Source organism: Channa argus, chromosome 10 (assembly GCF_033026475.1).
Source record: "Channa argus isolate prfri chromosome 10, Channa argus male v1.0, whole genome shotgun sequence".
NCBI lineage: Eukaryota > Metazoa > Chordata > Actinopteri > Anabantiformes > Channidae > Channa > Channa argus.
The window spans coordinates 12,763,563-12,782,257 of NC_090206.1; the positions used below are offsets into that span (position 1 = coordinate 12,763,563).

General features: G+C 40.1%; 1 protein-coding gene and 1 long non-coding RNA gene across 4 annotated transcripts; both read right to left on the reverse strand.

The window, feature by feature from the left end:
• Positions 1-67: 67 nt before the first annotated feature.
• Positions 68-2,590, reverse strand: LOC137134538 (T-cell surface antigen CD2-like). The gene is given in 4 exon segments (XM_067519464.1): positions 68-120; positions 123-272; positions 462-779; positions 2,467-2,590. Coding segments are annotated over 4 exon segments (645 nt in total).
• Positions 2,591-9,134: 6,544 nt separating this feature from the next.
• LOC137133773 (uncharacterized) lies at positions 9,135-13,512 on the reverse strand. 3 transcript variants are annotated; one of them, XR_010915286.1, is made up of 6 exons: positions 13,433-13,512; positions 12,309-12,551; positions 11,628-11,722; positions 10,636-10,740; positions 10,333-10,406; positions 9,135-10,141 (listed from the first exon to the last, which is right to left on the reverse strand). It is a non-coding gene; the product is annotated as an uncharacterized lncRNA (long non-coding RNA). The 3 variants fall into 3 exon arrangements; XR_010915285.1 differs by having other exon boundaries at positions 9,135-10,144; XR_010915284.1 differs by having other exon boundaries at positions 9,135-10,159.
• Positions 13,513-18,695: the final 5,183 nt, after the last annotated feature.

Below are 18,695 nucleotides of genomic sequence, written 5' to 3' on the forward strand. Positions count from 1 at the left end.
TAATCATGGATTTGTCTTCTCACTCACCACAGTCAGATGTCGTCTCTTCTTTGGAGACACTGCTGACTCAACAGACCAGGTTTCCTGAGACCTGTTGTTTCAGAGTGATGTTGTTAGTTCATTATTTCCAGAGAGGAGCTCAGCATCTGTTAGTGTGTGTCCATCCAGAGTCCAGCTGTACTGAGGACTGTCCCCTCCTTCAGAGGAGCAGGACACTCTCATCTCTCCCTGGGACATACACTCAGAGACCAGCAGGACGGAGGACATAGGAGCTGAAAGAAACATCAGTTGACTTTTGATATTCTTCAGTTTCAAAGAATGAGACAGACACAGAATATGGACATATGTAGGATGTGACATCTACAGTGTTGTGTATCATTAGATCACGAGCATCATGTGGTTGATCAATGGTTCTAATTATTTGATAGGTAAAAATAAAAATATTAAATTAACATATTTACATTGAATAGACAACTGTAGAATTCGCAGAGCTGATATTTGTCCATTTGAATCAAACAGCTGAAGTTTATATTCACCACCATCAATTCTGCTCAGGTCACTGATTCTAAATGTTCCATTACTGGGAATAAAGAAGGATCTGTCCTGTATCTTATTATACACAAATTTATTGTTATTCCAATAAATTATGTTTGTCTTGTTCTTCTTCCATTGGATTTTGTTTACTGCAGCGTTGTCCATCAGATGAAGAACCACAGTTCCTCCCAAAGCTCCATAGCACTGAGCTCCATTCTGTCTGCCATCACAGTAGGTTTCATTTACTTTTCAAGTATCATTAAATGATGATTAAATTTAATCCTTAGAATTTACCTTGTTATTATAGCAACTTGTACTCAGTGTACTTTTGAAGAATGTTTAAATGTATGTTGTTCAAACTTTGTCTCATATATATGTTTTGTCTTGAAGTGTCAGTTATTGTCTAACAGCAGACCACCCCACACTGGCTCTGACCCAGAGTTACTCTATGCTCACAGGTGCTTATCAAAGTGCTGGAAAGGGAAATGGTTTCCATAAAAGGAGGAAGGGCCGGGGGCAGTGTCCGGAGGGTGGAGGATGGTCTGCCCAGCAACAGAAGGTTATAAAATTATGTGTGAATGTATGAAGTTCAGAACTACATAGGATGGAGAATTGAAACTCTCTCGATGTACATCTGTCTTGCAAGATAATAAAACCCTAAAAGACATATTGGGTGTTGAAGCTTCTTTACTAGTTACACATGAGGTATCTAGGACCAGAAACTGTCACTTTTGCCATGACAATTTGGTGTTGTCGGCAGGATCCGTGAGTGGCCATCGGGAGAAACAGGGGACAGTGGTCAGTGCGCACCCCGGAAGACAAAAAAATCCAACCTCAACCTCCGCTGAAAGACTGGCCGTAGAGACGGAGGACTGGACACTGCAAACTCATAATTAACACTGGTCAATACATACAAATACCGGGTGAGTAGTAAAGAAGTTTCTAAGTCAATTTTGTTGAACTTGAGTTACCATTGTTCGTTGAATTAATCTGAATAATCGGGCGACTCCTAGTCAATTGGGGAGGATAAGGGACATTGATGGAGAGCCCCAGTGGGCTAATGACTCCTAGTTGATTGGGGAGTATAAGTGTCATTAACCAAGTTGGACATAGGGGCCAACAAGTCTCAGTGATTAGGGACTTTAAGTGATAGTCATAAAGCTAGTGTAACGGGAGCTTATAAAAGATACCCTCACCGTCACAGAGACGTCTGTGTTGAATTCTGTGCACAGAGTCCCATGGGAAACCAGGGAAGTAAAGGGGCTTGGACCCCGCAGGGTCCGATTGTTGGGATTATGGAGACCAAGTATGGTGACAAAAGTCTAGAATGTTTTTTGGATTGAAGATTTTGGCTTTCCTCAAGGAGGTTCTTTTAGTAAAAATCTGCTAACAAAATTAGAAGCAAAGGTGTTTAGTCAGGAAAAGAAACTAAAAACCAAAAAGAGAGTGTCACAAAAAGACATGCAATTGTGTGAGTTACATAAAGAATGTTTGAACATGTGGAAAACTGAAGAAGAGAGGAGGGAAAGAAAAAGAATGCAAAAGCTTATGACAACTGAACCGCATAGAACAGATAATGCTGCAGTAGATAAATCTGTTAAATCCAAACGCATTTTACCGCCATATACTCGCAGTGTGTCTTCTATCTACCCAGATATCACGGCCACAGGCCGACTGCAGGTGTAAGGGCTCAGATTGGGAGCACGGAGACAATGCAACATACAGAGAAGCTGTTAACCATCTGGTTGAAGAATTTTAATTAAAGTTCCCAATGAAAATTGATATGATGAAAGTAATTGATTGCAAGCAACATGAGAATGAAACTGTGGTCGATTATCTACATCGCCTGACTAATGTGTTTGATACCCACAGTGGAATTGAACATCCAACGGACTTGGGTGATTCTCCAGGGCCGTAGGAAACACACCTCACAAGCCACTACATGAGGGGACTTTTGCCTGACACTGCCGCAGGAGTGCGCAAAACCTGCATAGGCGTAGATGAAGGTGCAAGACTGGAGGACGTTCGGAAAGATGCCATACTTGCCCAGACTCATTCTCGCAAGAAGAACAAAAGCAAGGAAGAGAGGGACCAATGTGAACTGCACCTGGCAACCGTTACAATGTTGAACACGATGTCAGAGGGAAAACCTATTTAAATGTAAATGTAAATGTAAATGTAAATGTAAATGTAAATGTAAATGTAAATGTAAATGTAAATGTAAATGTAAATGTAAATGTAAATGTAAATGTAAATGTAAACCTATGTGTCAGAGAGGACAAGGCTCTGTAGGCAAAGATGAATGTAATAAATGTGGACAGAAAGGATGTTGGAGGAAAGACTGTCCACATAAGAATGAGAAGTGTCCTTATTGCCATCGCAGAGGACACAGACCGGAGAATTGTCCTGAGAAACCATCACCAAAGGCGGACTGATGGGAGGAGGAGGGGCTGGTGCTCCAGGGACGGTTGCTGATAACTGATCAAAAGGAGGGAGGTGATGCACACACTGACACACATTGCAATGAAGACATGCTTACAAACACACTGATCTGCTAACTAACTGCAATGAAGAAATGCTTGCTCAGACACAAACTGACAATTTGCCAGACAGATGCAATGAAGAAAGCTTGACAAAGCTCGCACATGCTGCAATAAATATGGATTTGCTTGAACGATGTGTTTCATTTCTGGAAGCTAAGTTTAAACCACCTGTAGAAACAAATACTCAGTATAGTCAAAGTGAGAATAAATTTCCTGAATACACACTGAAAGTAAATGGTCAAGAGGTGACATTTTTGGTCGACAGTGGAGCAACTAGGTCAATATTAAAAGCAACTGAACTTGCAATATCTCCTAAAATGAACTTTGTACAGTGTTGGTGTTTCTGGAAAAATGCAAAAAGAGTATTTAACCCAGGCATCGTGTTGTGATGAATCGAAGGATCAACCTTTCAAACATGCATTCATGTTATCAAAATTGTTCCCCGTCAATCTATTAGGACTTGATTTAATGATTAAACTTGGAATTTGTTTGATGTCGACATCAGAGGGCATACAAGTATTCAGTAATTTGGATTTGCAAACACACACCATGGTGAAATACAGTCCTGATTCTTTGTTATATGTGTATGAATGGAAGTTGCAGCGGTCTGTTTTATCTGGAGAGTTACTCTCACGTGCACGTGCTTTGGTGTCTCTGATTAGCAGAGAGTTCATGTCAGACGGTGATTTACATTGTACAGCGCATGTTTCACGTGGCTCTGATGTTCTTTATGAACAGAGATGGGATTCAGTAAGGTCTGACAAATTAACTACAGTTTTTGTATTGGTCTGATCACAGATGTGCACTGTCTGTCTCTCTCAATGAGGAACAAAATTGTCTCTATGATGTCTCAAATGCTGTTCCCCACATCTTACTGGCCAAGTCAGAATCAGATGAGTGGGAAAATTTAGGCTATTTTTTTTAAAAAGTGTTTTTCTGTGCATGACTGGAAACAACTTGAGACTGAATCAACTGTGATGTTTTTGTCATCTGCTTGTGCGTATAGACAGTCTTTTACCTCTCTTCTGCATGCTGCATGCTGCATGCACTGTCTCTCTAATGCCTGAGCAGAGAAAATACACACACACACACAGCTCCTCTTTCTTATCAGAAACCGTACCATCACAAATATGATGTAGGTTTAATAAAGAATTGTGAGCCAGTTTTGATAAGACCAAAATCGACCTACAGGCCTAAGAAACGTCAGTACCCCTTAAAACAGGAGGCTATTGATGGAATTACTCCTGTGTTTGAATCGCTTAGAGATGCAGGTGTGATTGTTTCCTGCAATTCTAGTCCATGTTGCCTCCCATTTTTCCTGTCAAAAAGATCAGAGACAACAGCAAACCCACTGAGTGGCGCTTTGTTCAGGATCTGCAAGCAGTAAATGCTGCAGTTCAGCCCAGAGCTAATAATGTTCGAAACCCTTATACTATTCTTTCACAAGTTCCACCTGATGCTCAATTATTCTCAGTTGTAAACCTGGCGAATGCATTTTTCAGTGTGCCTGTTCATCCTGAGAGTCAGTTCTGGTTTGCTTTTTGGTTTGGTGATCGTATGTGAACCTGGAGTCGGATGGCACAGGGTTACTATGAATCTCCACAAATATACAATGAAGCTTTATGCAAAAGTCTTGAATCTCTCACTCTCACTCCTGGTTCTGCCTTGTTGCAATATGTTGATGACATAATGATCTGCAGTCCCACACGTGAACAGCGTGAGGCGGATACAGTTGCTCTGCTTAAACATTTGGCGGATGAAGGCCATAAAGCCAGACTGTCTAAACCTTAGTTTGTACAACGGAGAGTTGTTTTTCTTGGTCATGTTGTCACAGCGAAGGGAAAGTCTCTTGGTGAAAAACGTGTTGATGCTATTCAGAATCTACCAAAACCAGTCACTAAGAAACAAATGATGTCTTTCCTGGGAATGTGCTCTTACTGCAAAAACTTTATACCTAATTGTGCTGTTCTTGAAGCTCCTCTCAGTTCATTGATTCATGGCAAATCACTGAAACCACATGACACAATCACCTGGACTCCGGAGGCAGATAAAGCTTTCGTTGATATGAAACTTATCTTGCAGTCAGCTCCCGCTATTCTTCTGCCTGATCCTACAAAGCCCTTTGTGCAAACTGTGGATGAGAAAAACAGCAGTATGACTTCTGTTCTCTTGCAACAACACGGTGGTAAACTGAGGGCTGTGTCCTATTTAGATCCAGTTGCTCCTGGTCTTCCTCGCTGTTTGAGAGCTGTGGCAGCAGCAGAAAAAGCTGTTCTTGCATCACGTGACATTGTAGGATATTCTGATCTTACTCAGCTTGTTCCACATGCTGTTTCAACAAAAGACTTCACATTTGACTACAGCCCCCTGGCTGAATATAATACTGTGCTTCTGGAGATGCCTAACATAACAGTAAAGCGATGCACTGGGCTTAATCCTGCCACATTTCTACCAACTCCTGATGATGGTGAACCACATTACTGTGTTGCTTCTCTTCAACAGGTTTGAAACCCTAGACCTCATCTTCAAGAAACACCACTGACTAACCCTGATCTTGTTCTGTTTGCAGACGGCTCTGCATTCAAGGATCCCACCACTGGTACAGCACATGTGGGTTATGCAGATTGTTCTGAACATGAAGTGTTAACCTCAGGTCCCTTCCCATCACATTACTCAGCCCAGGCAGATGAACTCATAGCCTTAACTGAGGCATGTAAACTGGCCAGAGGTAAGGCTGTGACAATACATATTGACTCACGTTATGTTTTTGACTATGTTTTTAACACTTGACTTTGGTGCCCTATGGCGACATAGGGACTAATTAAAATCTGATGGAAAACCCATCCTTCACCATGACAAGGTGGCAGCGCTTCTGGATGCGATCCTTCTACCGGCAGCTATTGCTGTCTGTAAATGTGCCGCTCACACCAATGGCACTGATGCTGTTTCTCTGGGCAATGGTAACGGTAATGTTGCTGCTAGGGCTGCGGCTCGCTTGCCACTTCCTCAGGAAGTTGCACTTTTCTGTGATGACTCTGTTGACTCTCCTTCTGTGTGTCTCTCTGCTATACAATCTTTCTCTACTCCGCAGAAGAGGAGACATTGGAAAGCTTGTGATGCTGTATTCAAGGATGGCGTTTGGTGGGGCCCTGATAACAAACCTTGCCTTCCAAAACACTTCTGCTCACATTTTGCTAAGTTGATTGTACAGAGATGGTCTTTAACTCATGAAGCATTGGTTCACAAAAGGTTTTACTTCTTATGCACAAAAGTTTTGTCAGTTATGTATGATCTGTGCCACACATAACACTGGACGCACACACACAACAGCAGGATGCACATCCACAGCCTACAAGACCATCTGAACACTTGATGATGGATTTCATTGAACTTACTCCATCAGAAGGGAAGAGATATTGCTTGACAATGGTCGACATGTGGAGTAAGTGGTTGGAAGTATTTCCTGCAAACCATGCAAACAGTGCCACAGTGGCAAAAGCATTGCTAACTGAAAAAATCTCCAGTGATAACGGCTCACATTTTGTAAATGAAGCTATTTCCCAGGTTAGTGAGTTCCTGGGAATAAACTTGAAAAAACATTGTGCATATCACCCAGCCAGTGGGGGGGCCATAAAACAAATGAATGGGGTTCTGAAACAAAAATTTAAAAAATGTTGTGAGGAAAAAGGGTTAACATGGCCAAAAGCCCTGTCTGTGGTCCTAATGTACAAGAGGATGAGAGAGAGACATAAGAGTAATCTGAGCCGGTTTGAATTTTTGTTTGCACATCCTCCTCATGTGGGTCTAAACCCAGAAACCAGGCTTCCTCTTCCCACCACTCTGTGTGAGAATGACATGTTACAATACTGTAAATCTATGTCTACGGTTCTGTCTCATATATCTCAACAAGTGAAAGCAGCCCTTCCATCTCCAGCGAAGACCAAGCTGCATCCATTCAGGTCTGGAGACTGGGTGATCGTGAGGGAACTTCATCCAAACCACTGAAAGTCCAGCAAGCAGAACAGCCCATTCCAGGTGCTTCTGACCACCCACACTGCAGTGAAAGTCGCAGAGAGAGCCACGTGAATACATGCCACCCATTGTAAGAGGGTGCCGGAGCCTGTGGACGACTTCTCCCCAGCTGTTCACGACGCTCCCCGGATGGCAATAGCCTCGAGGGAGCCAGTTGGAGGAGAACACTCACTAATTTACTCACACTTAAGGTTCTCCCGGTGATAAAGAGGACGAGTGCAATTGGATGTGCCTGCACTCTGAGTCCCCAAGCCGTGATGAAGGGGATAAATAAGAGGGAGTAAAGCAACAGTGAGGGGAACATCATGGAAAACAGGATGAGACTCCTGGTGTCGGGGATATTGCTGATGTGCACCTTAATCATGTGGACAGCCCTGCAGTTAGGTGTGCCATGCTACACCAGTCAAATGAAACGCACCCTGGATGCAGGAGCACTGGAAGCAGCTAAAGTCGCCATAATAAAGAATCCCACAGGAAACCTGGTGCTGACTTATATGAACTTTACAGCCAAAAGAGTGAAAAATTCATCTTGTGTGATGTGAGCAGCTGCCAGACCTCTTCTTCTGTCAATGCCAGTGCCCTTCAACAGCTCACAATGTTACAATAAACGATTGCATTCTGACTTATTCCATGGAGATGAATCACAGTTCAAGAGAATCAATGTTACAATGGTCGACGGATGTGACTGGAAAGTCCTGCATGCTGCTGGAGGGTCATTTGATGACACAATCTACATGGATGAGATTGAAGTTCCCAGAAGGGTGTCAGATGAGTACAAAGCCAGAAACCAAGTAGCTGCAGGATTTTAGTCTCCTTTGTGTTGGTGGTGTACCATCAACAAAAATGTTGACTGGATTAATTACATATATTACAATCAACAGCGATTCATAAACAACACCACTGATGCTGTAGAGGGCCTGGCAGGACAGCTGGGGCCCACTTCATTAATGTCCTGGCAGAACAGAATGGCCCTGGACATGGTTCTTGCTGAGAGGGAGGGTGTTTCTGTGATGTTTGGGGACTCATGTTGTACTTTTATTCCAAATAATACTGCACCTTATGAAAGTGTCACAAAGGCACTTGAGGGTCTTAGATCCCTCAGAGAAGAGTTTGCACGGAACTCTGGTGTAAATTCTAGTTGGACTGACTGGTTTGACAAGATATTTGGTAAATGGAAATCTGTCATATTGTCTTCTGTACTTGCTGGCCTGACAATCTTTGCATTTTGCGGCTGTTGTCTTATCCCATGTATAAGAGGTTTAATTATATCAAATGGCACTTGTTGACATGAGATCTGCTAATGGTAATACATCTCTTTTACAGTCTGATGTTGACTTGTACATAGACTCTAGTGACAAAGATTACTATGCTTAAACTTGTGTAAGCTGATTTAAACATGCAGTATAATACTTTCTAATCTCTGGTTAGCTCTGTACCCAAGTGATGTCTATGTCACAAAAACAGAGTCTAAATTTCCAATACAACATTATGACAATGTATATTGAATTTCTGTGAATTTATACATCTGATGACCATTGTTGTATTTCTTATGATTAAAATGTAATCAAAAGGAGGGAATTTTGATGGAAAATCAAGTATTATGAAATGATGATTAAATTTAATCCTTAGCATTTTACCTAGTTATAATAGCAACTTGTACTCAGTGTACTTTTGAAGAATGTTTAAAAGATATTATGTTGTTCAAACTTTGTCTCACATATATGTTTTGTCTCAAAGTGTTTGCAGAACTGCTACAAGGTCAGTTATTGTCTAACAGCAGACCATCCCACACTGACTCTGACCCAGAGTTACTCACAGGTGTCAAAGTGCTGGAAAGGGAAATGGTTTCCATAAAAGGAGAAAAGGTTGGGGGCAGTGTCCTGAGGGTGGAGAATGTTCTGACAGGCAACAGAAGGTTATAAAACTAATGTGTGATGTATGAAGTTCAGAACTACATAGGATAGAGAATTAAAACTCTGTCGATGTACTTCTCTCTTGCAAGATAATAAAACCCTAAAAGACAAATTGGGTGTTGAAGCTTTTTTAATAGTTAAACATGAGGTATTTAGGACCAGAAATTGTCACTTTTGCCATGACACCATCTACACTGTGAAAAACTGTGAGCAGATAATAAAGCCCTAAACATGTGAGAATTCATCCTGCTGCTTTTGTCAACAGTTACATCATCAGTAAAAACCAGAGAAAGAGTTCCTTTCCAACAGTTCTACAAACACCATTTCTTCATCAAGTGACAACAGATTGTGATCTGTTCCTTTAATGAATCAGCCGACACTTCCAGCATGTGCTAAGTTGATCCAAATAAAGTCCATCTGTAAATCTGATCCAACATTTCCTACCAGACAACACAGCGTCATTTCAGCAGCCTGCAGCCCAGCACCTCATGACCAGTTAATGTCCACCATGATCCCAGGTTAGAACAGTCTTATCTCAGTAAGCTGTGAGACAATTTACCACTGGCTCTGTTTCTTTAGAGTTTTTAGACAAGTTATTATTCATTTTGGAAACAAAAGCTGCTGCTACAGTTAAATATGTTGCTGCCACTTTGTCTTATTGCATATAACAAACACCTGTGGACTCAACACAAATCAATACAGAAATACAGAAATACATAGATCCCAAAAAACAATTTGTTTAACAGCTTAAATTACCTGCTGCCACCAAGAACACTGAAGAGTCTTTCGTCTCACATAAACTTACCAAGTCCAAACTCCTAAGTTCCATAGTATACGATATATATTGAATTTATGTGAATTTATACATCTGATGATGTGTGTCTGACCACATCTGGACTTACTGGACCTTTATCCTCTTCATCTTGGAAACTGTCTCAAGCTGCCTCACCTCATGTTGGGTATTAACCTCTTCAATCTGTCCCTCTGTGATGTAGAGCTCAGTGTAGATCCTGTTGAGGAGGGTTCCACTTCCTGTTTCATCACTTCCTTCAGTCACACATTCACATCTCCTCCTCAGACTGAGCTTATATTCATCTAAAACCTCCTGCAGACCAACATCTGCTGAGAGATGATAAACTACCAATGAATAAAACACAAAGATGTTTAAGAATTTGTGATTATTATAATATTTAACACAAATGAATGATAATAAAAAAAATTAAATGGCAATGCTGTATAATAAGACTGTTTGTGTTTAAAACAACAAGTTTTGTTTTCAGAAACATCAGCAGACAGATGTTCAGTCTTACTTTGTACAGAGCTGCTCTGACTGTCTGTCTGCAGTCCAGGTCTTGTTCTGGATCTTTCTCCAATCTACTTCTCTCTGTGAAAACATTTCTTTATAACTAACTAATCAGTAGATTTCTGTTTTTTGTTTGTCTTGTCTTTTTTTACTACAGAAACCCCATTAGTAGTTTTTGGATATAAAACTCAGACTAAGATGCATCTTAGTTTGAACCAGTATCTGCACTAATAGTTCTGCATCATGAATATAAATCATGCTAAGTGAATCATCTTCATCAGGTAAGTTTACAGTAGAAACTGTCTCTTACTTTGTGTCTGAGGGTCCAGGTTCAAGACTGAAGTTTGGAGGATGTTTTTTGGACCAGTCACTCTTCATAGACAGACGACTGGATACTGAAGACTCTGGTTTCTGGCTGTGGAAACAAAAGTGTTTCTATCATTAACACTTGTAATAAACAGGCATAAACACAAGACACTATCAGACCTTTAGAATAAAAAAGGATTATGTGTTTTTCTCTATCAATAACCTCTTTTCAGAAAAGTTGGGATGCTGTAAAATGTAAATACAATCACAATGAAATTCCTTCCAAATCATTTAAAATCTATATTTGAGAAGGCAGCATTGGTGGAGTGGATAAAGCTGTTGCTTCACAGCTAGAAGATCGTTGGATCAAATCCCTGACCAGCTGAAGCCTCTCTGTGTGAAGTTTGCATGTTGCCCCTGTGTTTGTGCGAGTTTCCTCCCACAGTCCAAAGATATGCATGTTAGGTAAATTGTCCCTAGGTGTAAATGTGAGTGTGAATAGTTGTCTGTGTATGTCTCTCTGTGTTGGCCCTGAGACAGACTGGAGACCAGAAACATAAAGACGTGTCTATTTGTATGTCCTACATGTGTCTTGTTTTTTTATGTGACTGTCACAGGTTTGTCTTTACACTTCACTTTGTTACATGTGACAGTGGTTTACAGCTTACACACTGCACTGAATCTGCACAGTCAACGGCTCAAACATAAATAAACATTTTGATTATCACAGTTAAATTAGTTCAGAACTTTATTTAGACAGGGGCTGCAAGTTAACTTGCTATAAACTATATATACACAGCATTGGTTACTTAATAAACTAATAATATATCACAAATACACAGTAACTTACACCTCAAACTGGGGGAAATGTATTTTCCAGTAAAGTGTATTCTGTGTCCACAGACAATGTCCAACACAACTTATCTCCTACAGTCCAACATGAGACTAAACTAGATTCTCTGACAGTGAAATAATAAATAATAATATCAAACTTACGATGTGTTCTCCATGTTCCTCCATCCACAGCATCAATCAGTCTTCAGGTTTCATTTCTTCAGAATAAATGCACTTCCTCTATAAAGTTACATTATCTACATACAAAAGTGGAAAAGTTCTGTTAGACATTTAATGATATATTGTTGATAACAATATAATGATTTTACCTGTTATTACTAAATGATTTTAGAAGCACAACACACACAAAGTTTTTATGGCCTGTTTTCAGACCTTCATTACAACACATTATCTTCAGTAACTTTCACACAAACTGACAGAAATCTGGGGTCATCACTGACACCACACTGAGCTTTACTGACCACATCTCCTCCATGCCTCAGCAGCAGATTTACTCTCTACACATCAGAAAGATCAGACTCTACATTACTGAATATAGAACCCAACTCATTGTGCAGACAGTGTTCACATCTCATCTGGACTACTACAATGTCCTGCTGACAGGGCTACCACAGCACAATCATCAATTGTGGTGTGATGATTGAACCCTCAGCTGTGTGTGTGTGTGTGTGTGTGTGTGTGTGTGTGAGAGAGAAACAGTAAATGTTCAAATATTGTCTCTGTCTCTGTCATCTGTCTCTTAATCAGCTTCACTCAGTTCACCTGTCACCTCCCCTGTATATGCCCCGTTCACCTTGGACAGCACCTTGTTTTGTGTCATACCTGGCTGCTGGTTCCAGAGGACTCCGACTCTTACCGGCAGTAAGTGACTTTTGGTTGAACTACATCGAATGGACTGTTAAACTAATGGATTATGTATTAGAAGAGGATTTTTCATACAGGAATCATGAGTCTGAGTAGTTCACACAGATAATGTCTCTTGCTTCATCTTGTCCCCGTCCTACCCACTGCTGATCACCTAGGATCAGGTGTGTTCAGTCACTCAGATTCTTAAACGAGGGGGGACTGTGGAAAGATAAAGGAATAGTTTTAAAACCAGCAGGGATGCAGCCCTCATGAATCAGCTTTAACTTAACTGATGAGAAGCAGCACATGAAACCAATACATCCATAATCCCCCAGTACAGCCCCCACCAACATTTCCATTTCTTCGTACACAGAACAGCATGACCCATATGGACTTTGAACAAAAAAACCAAAACTAACACTAGTAATATTTACTGTTGTGTCACATTTGCTGATGTGATGGACCATGTTAGGTTTATTACTATATACAGGGTAAAAACACAGAGCCAGAAATTACAACTGGATGAATGTGATCACAGAAACATTTTTTTTCATTTGTCTAATTATTTCTATCACTGTTTACTAGCTATAAAAAAAGGAGGGTGTGTGTGTTTCACCCAGACAGTACGATTTCCTTAAGATGATTCTTCATTTCTTAGACTATCACACTTCACTGTAGTTGGATCACTAGTTTCAGAACTGTGGACCAGTCGGAGACATTTTCCACCTCAAACACAGTCTGGGAGATACTGCTGACTTTTAGTCCTGGCTCCTTCTTTGCATTACGTAGATACACAACACAGAAAAGACTGAAATAAAAAGGAAACCACTAAGTTCTGTTATCCAAAATATTCAAAGCTATAAGCCATAATATCCCTAATGATGTCACAAGGGCCCTATGTTGCTGTATATATATGTCCAAATGGAGGCGCTGGACATGTTCACAACACAATGTGACAAACAAGTCAACCAAAGAGACACAACGCAGACAGGAACAAACACTGCTGGATGTGCACTCAATCACACAGCCTGATCCAGCTTCTTTTTGGTTCTATAGAGCTCAAGTTGGTTGGTTGTTGTTGATGTTGCATTAACACTCACCTGGATTCAGCCTCAGGTTTCCGGTTGTTGATCGATTTAAAATGGAGTCTTGACTAATTGGCACTTTCAGTTTCTGTACTGTTCTTCCCCTAATAGTACAGGAAACCACAGAGTCACATTGAGGAAGAGCCGAGCTGCACTGAGCTGCTTTGAAAAGGACTAATGAAGTAGTGCTCAGGATTAAGTTAGTGTGTCTCAAAACTTTTAGAGATGGAATCAACATTAAGAAAAAAGACGTGATCCGATCACACGGCTTTTTCTGTACCGACCATCGATTTTATAGAGGAAATATTCTAAAGTGAAATTTCAAAAGCTCAAAGCGAAAAAATTTAGTGAACAAGGTGAAACAAACCAGCCAGTTAAGATTTGTGTGATTTACCAGTGTGAAGAGCAGCTGAACACTCAGACGTTTCTAATGAGCAGTTTTTACTTTGTGATTTGTTTCAGGACGTCACATGACACATCTGTGTTCACATATTTTAACCACGACATGTTCTGACTGTTGGCTTTAATGTTGGGAATGCAACCATTTGTATATGTAACCCTCCATTTTATGGACTCAAAAGTATTTGGACAGTAGGATGCTGAGCTGTTTTGTAGGCAGTGTTTTTAGTGTTTTTATAGTGTTTTTATCCCTCACACATATGAGTTCACATATGAAACATTTCAATTTGCAGCTACATTAAAACAAAAAGTTGATCACATTTATAATGAGATTTCTGTCATAGAGAAAAGAATAAAACACCAGTCATGTTGTGGCTGTGACTCCACTCAGAGTGTGGAGAAAAACTTTTCTAATTGATAAACTTGTTTTATCTTACAGGCCAATTTCAGGGAAACTCTCAGTCCTGCAGGGCTTAGCTCAGATCAGGAACTGGGCTGTAACAGGATACATTTACTCAGTTCCATGTACTTCAGTAACTTTACTGAATAAAGTGCAGACATTTTTACTTTAACACAAAAACATTTTAAACAACAATAAGGCAAAATATTGTTGCACTATAGTAAATGTGTCATTTTATAAGTTAAGCTGTAATTGGTTGATTGCTGGTGTGTGTGAATGTTCAATTGTCATCTCCATCAGTGTTTTTGTAAAATCCATCTGAAGCTATCAGCTGTTTTCTGTGGACAGGAAATCACAGGGAGCAGCCAGCAGGTGGCAGCACATAATCACATACCGCACCAACAGAGGAGCTTCAGGTTGTTCAACAATCATCCACCAGACAAAACATGTCATCAACCATCACATAGATAAAAAAAAAAATAATAATAACTTGACAAAACCAAAATTCACCTTGATTCATCTGGAGCCTCTGAGCAGCTGTTTGTAGTTCAAACCGCTGGTTATAACCAAGTGACACTTTATCCATCACTCAATGAAACCAGCTGCTATGAGACTCATGTTAAGGTTTGGTCATTTATGACCTGTTAGGTGGAGGATAGTACATCAAAGTTGCTTTTCCAAATGTACTGAGCAGTAGATTGTTTGTCATTTTGACTGTAATAAACAGGAAGTGAGTAGGTTACAGCTCAGTAATGTATAAGCAAAGGTTAAAGGTCAGAGAGAGATGGCAGCCAAAGAAAGTCACACAGAATTACAGAGAACAAAAAGGACTCTTACTGTTTGCGCATGAAAAGTTTGAAACAATAGACGATGGAGACAACTAGAATCGGGGGACGGACAAATGGGGAAAAAAAGGTGGTGGCACAGCAGCGAAGAAAAACCACAACACAGCAAAGACCATCCAGAGTTGTGGACCTTTCTGATCCACATTACTGCACCAAAACTGATCCCAGCTGTAAGAGGGAGTGGACAGGTTGAACGGGCGGGCTAACAGAAAGACATGTGACTCTAAGTTATGACAAAACTGAACCGACACTGACTTAACAGTTAATACATTAACCTGAAAGCAGAAAAAGAAATGTTAGTCTGAGTAAAGGAACAAACCGTTAACATCATTGCTGTTGTATTTATGGGATATTTGGTTTTCATGTCCAGAGCAGAAGCTGATCTGGGGAGTTTTTCACAACGTCGGTTTAGTGAAAACTCGGGGCTGTTTAACGCTGAGTTGAGTGTAGTTTTTGCTCTTTGTACCATTGGATGTAGTTATGTCCTGATGCTGATTCCAGTATCATCTGCCTGACAGCCCAGGGCAGCCTCACCAGGTCAGGTGGATTCTGAAATATCTTCTACCAGTTTCTGACCCTAACCCTTAGGCACAAACATTGTGTAATTTACTGTCATCTTGTGCCCTTGTACCCACGAGCAGGTTCATCTGAACATGCTTAAAGGTTTTTGCAACCTTCTGTTGTTTCTGTAGATGATTGTAGTTTGTGCATGACTGTGAATCTTTAACAAACGTGAAACACAACAAAATAACCATATCTGCTTAATTGCTTTTTTGAGAGAACTTAGTTAAAGTGTTTCTAATCAGATTGTTGTAGAATTTGTTTGATTTGTGCTCTAAAAGTGAATCTAAGGAGGAGTTTTAGTGTGTGCTCCTAACATCCTTGGGCCTTTTAAAACCTGCAGTACCATCGCTTGATCACAGGAGGGCGATGTTAATTCACATGATGTTTAGTATAAAGCAACAATTAGTTTTTCTGCGATTCTTAGCACAGAACAGCCACAATGTTTTCATCATTTATCTTTATGGAACTTCTACAAGTGGTTCTTCGTGGCCTTATTACTCGTGTCATGTAGGAAAAGAGGACGACTGACACTGTGATTTAGTGCAGGGGAGCTTAATTAAATGACATTCAATCACTACATGTTTATCTTAACCATGTGAGCTGTAAAACCTGTAAAAAGACAAGTTGCCTCTAAAGACGTACTGCAAAGCTTGTGCTCTTGAATCCTTTCAGTCCTTCCAGAGGATTAACCTGTAATTCTACACACAAAATTATTCGCTGCTATCTTTTGAACGAAACATTTAGTTGTTCACTGTATCTCTTTGGAAACATGGGATAAAATCACTCTTTTAGCATGTGAAGAGCCCCTTCACTGCTTCGCCTGCAGTTTATGTGAGAATGGGGCTTCCTTAACTCAACTGAGTAACTAACAGGGGAGAAGAGGGCAGCGTGGTGCTGGGTACAAACCTGTGTACAAAGTTTTACAAGTTGGAACTATACAGGCGAGCTGATGATCCAGCTTCCTGGAATGGGCCTAAATTAAACATAAAAGAGAATTTCTTTTCTTTTCTGCTCCTAAATAGTTTGGAGTTTCAGTCATTAATTACACAAATGGCAGAAAGAAGAATTTACTGCAACTACATGAATCACTGGACAAACATGAATGTACGTGAACTAACAGCAAGGTGCTGCAGAATGGAATTAAAGCTTCTATTTACTGGCTGCCAGTGAAAGAAGACAATGTCAAATCTTAGTTGTTACTTCTCACTGTATAACTGCACTACAGGAGGCCAGTACTGCCATGAAGAGTGGTGTGACATGTGTCCTTTTTGGCTGATTAAAAATGAGGCATGTGAAGGGGCTTTGACTGTGCATGTTGGTTTTCCATTCATATTTTTTACTGTCAGATTACTGCAGACTATTCATTTTCTGTGTTTGATGCTTTTTTGTGAAGAAATGAGACAAATTTGCTTTGAAATGTTATTTTGAAGGTTGAATCACAGCAAAACAGTGAAGTCAAAGTAAAAACAGAGCTTTCAGAAGAATCTAAATTAAATAAATATGCAAAAAAGAAAATAAGTGATTTTAAAAGTGTCCTTCCATTTTTTAATGATAATGTTTTCTAATGGTTGAAATTTCTGATGGGTATGAACAGAATTCATAGGGGGTGAAGACCTGTCATACCAGTCTCTTTCTCAGGAGATCAACATCTGAATCTGGAGTGAAACCAAAGTCATTTGAGTAAAAAACATAGCCTTTATATTTTTTCTATATTCTAAAAATGCAATTACTACTGATTCTTTTTCACCTCCTCAGAAACATGTTTGATTTCATGGGGTTTAGTTGAACAGAACTGAGCCATTTGTTTGTTACAATCATTGATCTGTTCTAATCTGAGGAACAGTTGCTAATGTTGGTAATAACCAGGACTTCAGAGAGAAAACCTTTCACATGCAACATCAACTTCCACTGCAATACTCCATCAATCCACGGGGTGACGTTGTAAAACAAAGCTGAACAGAAATCTAAATTTACCAGGGCGGCTGGACGTCCTTTAAAAGACTTCAAAGCTCTTAAATTTAGATTGGATGTTGAGTTGTGCACCACAAGAATTCCAGCTCACACATGCAGAACAGGAAGCATAAAATTGTCAGAAGAAGAATCTCAGTCAAGGAAGGTCATCTCTTTGTGTTTGCTGCACATGCTGCAACTGGATCCAATCGGGACAGAAGATCCAGTGGAAGGCCCAAGTGAGCATCTGCCCAAGAAAACAAGTACTCACAAGTGCCTCCTTGTAAAACAGATGCCTTGTAGACTGATGAGTCAAAGTTTGAGGTGTTTGGATCCAAGTGAAAAACATGTCATCTGCAGAGCTCATGAGAAGATGATAGAGGGCTGCTCAACACCACCAGTGAAGTATGCAGGTGGAAAAATGATGAAAGTAAAGATTAACATGCATAATGAATTTGACCATTATTCTGTGATAAAATTCTTGTGTTTTAAAATTATTTACAAAAATTTGGTTGAATAAGATCAAAACATAAAATATCCAGGTTTCAAAGAGGAATCTTCGTATGACTAAGGACCTGATGTGCTCTGAGAAGGACTGCAGGAACAAACTGTGGTCCTTAGTTGAGAAAGCTCGTAAAGAAGGAAAGAAGACCAGATCGCAAGGTCCAGTTGTCTTCATTGATTGTGTGAGATTTGCTGCTTGAAAACTGTCCCTTAAGAAGATCATTTGTTGGTGAAAGAAAACGCAAACTAACGTTATTAATACTATGACTGTCATGGCCCAAGATAAATGAACATTTTATTAGTATTTATGAATTCCTAAAACAGGTGAAGGCCCCTCTTCTTGTTCCTTTGGTTCCTTATTTCCAAACTATTTTAAGTCCTAATAGCAGCTTGTAGTAGACTTGATGCTCAGCACACTACAGCTAAAGCCGAGCTTAAGTTAATGACTTCATATTTAAAACTCATTCATATGAGTCAGAAACATACAATATTGAATATTTGTGCAGTACCCTGCAGCCCAAGACAAGAGAAGCAGGCTGCTGATGGATGGACTTCTACCAGCTGCCTGCTGAGTTTTTCTTATTTAAGGAGATGAAAAATGTGTTTTTGCTGCACA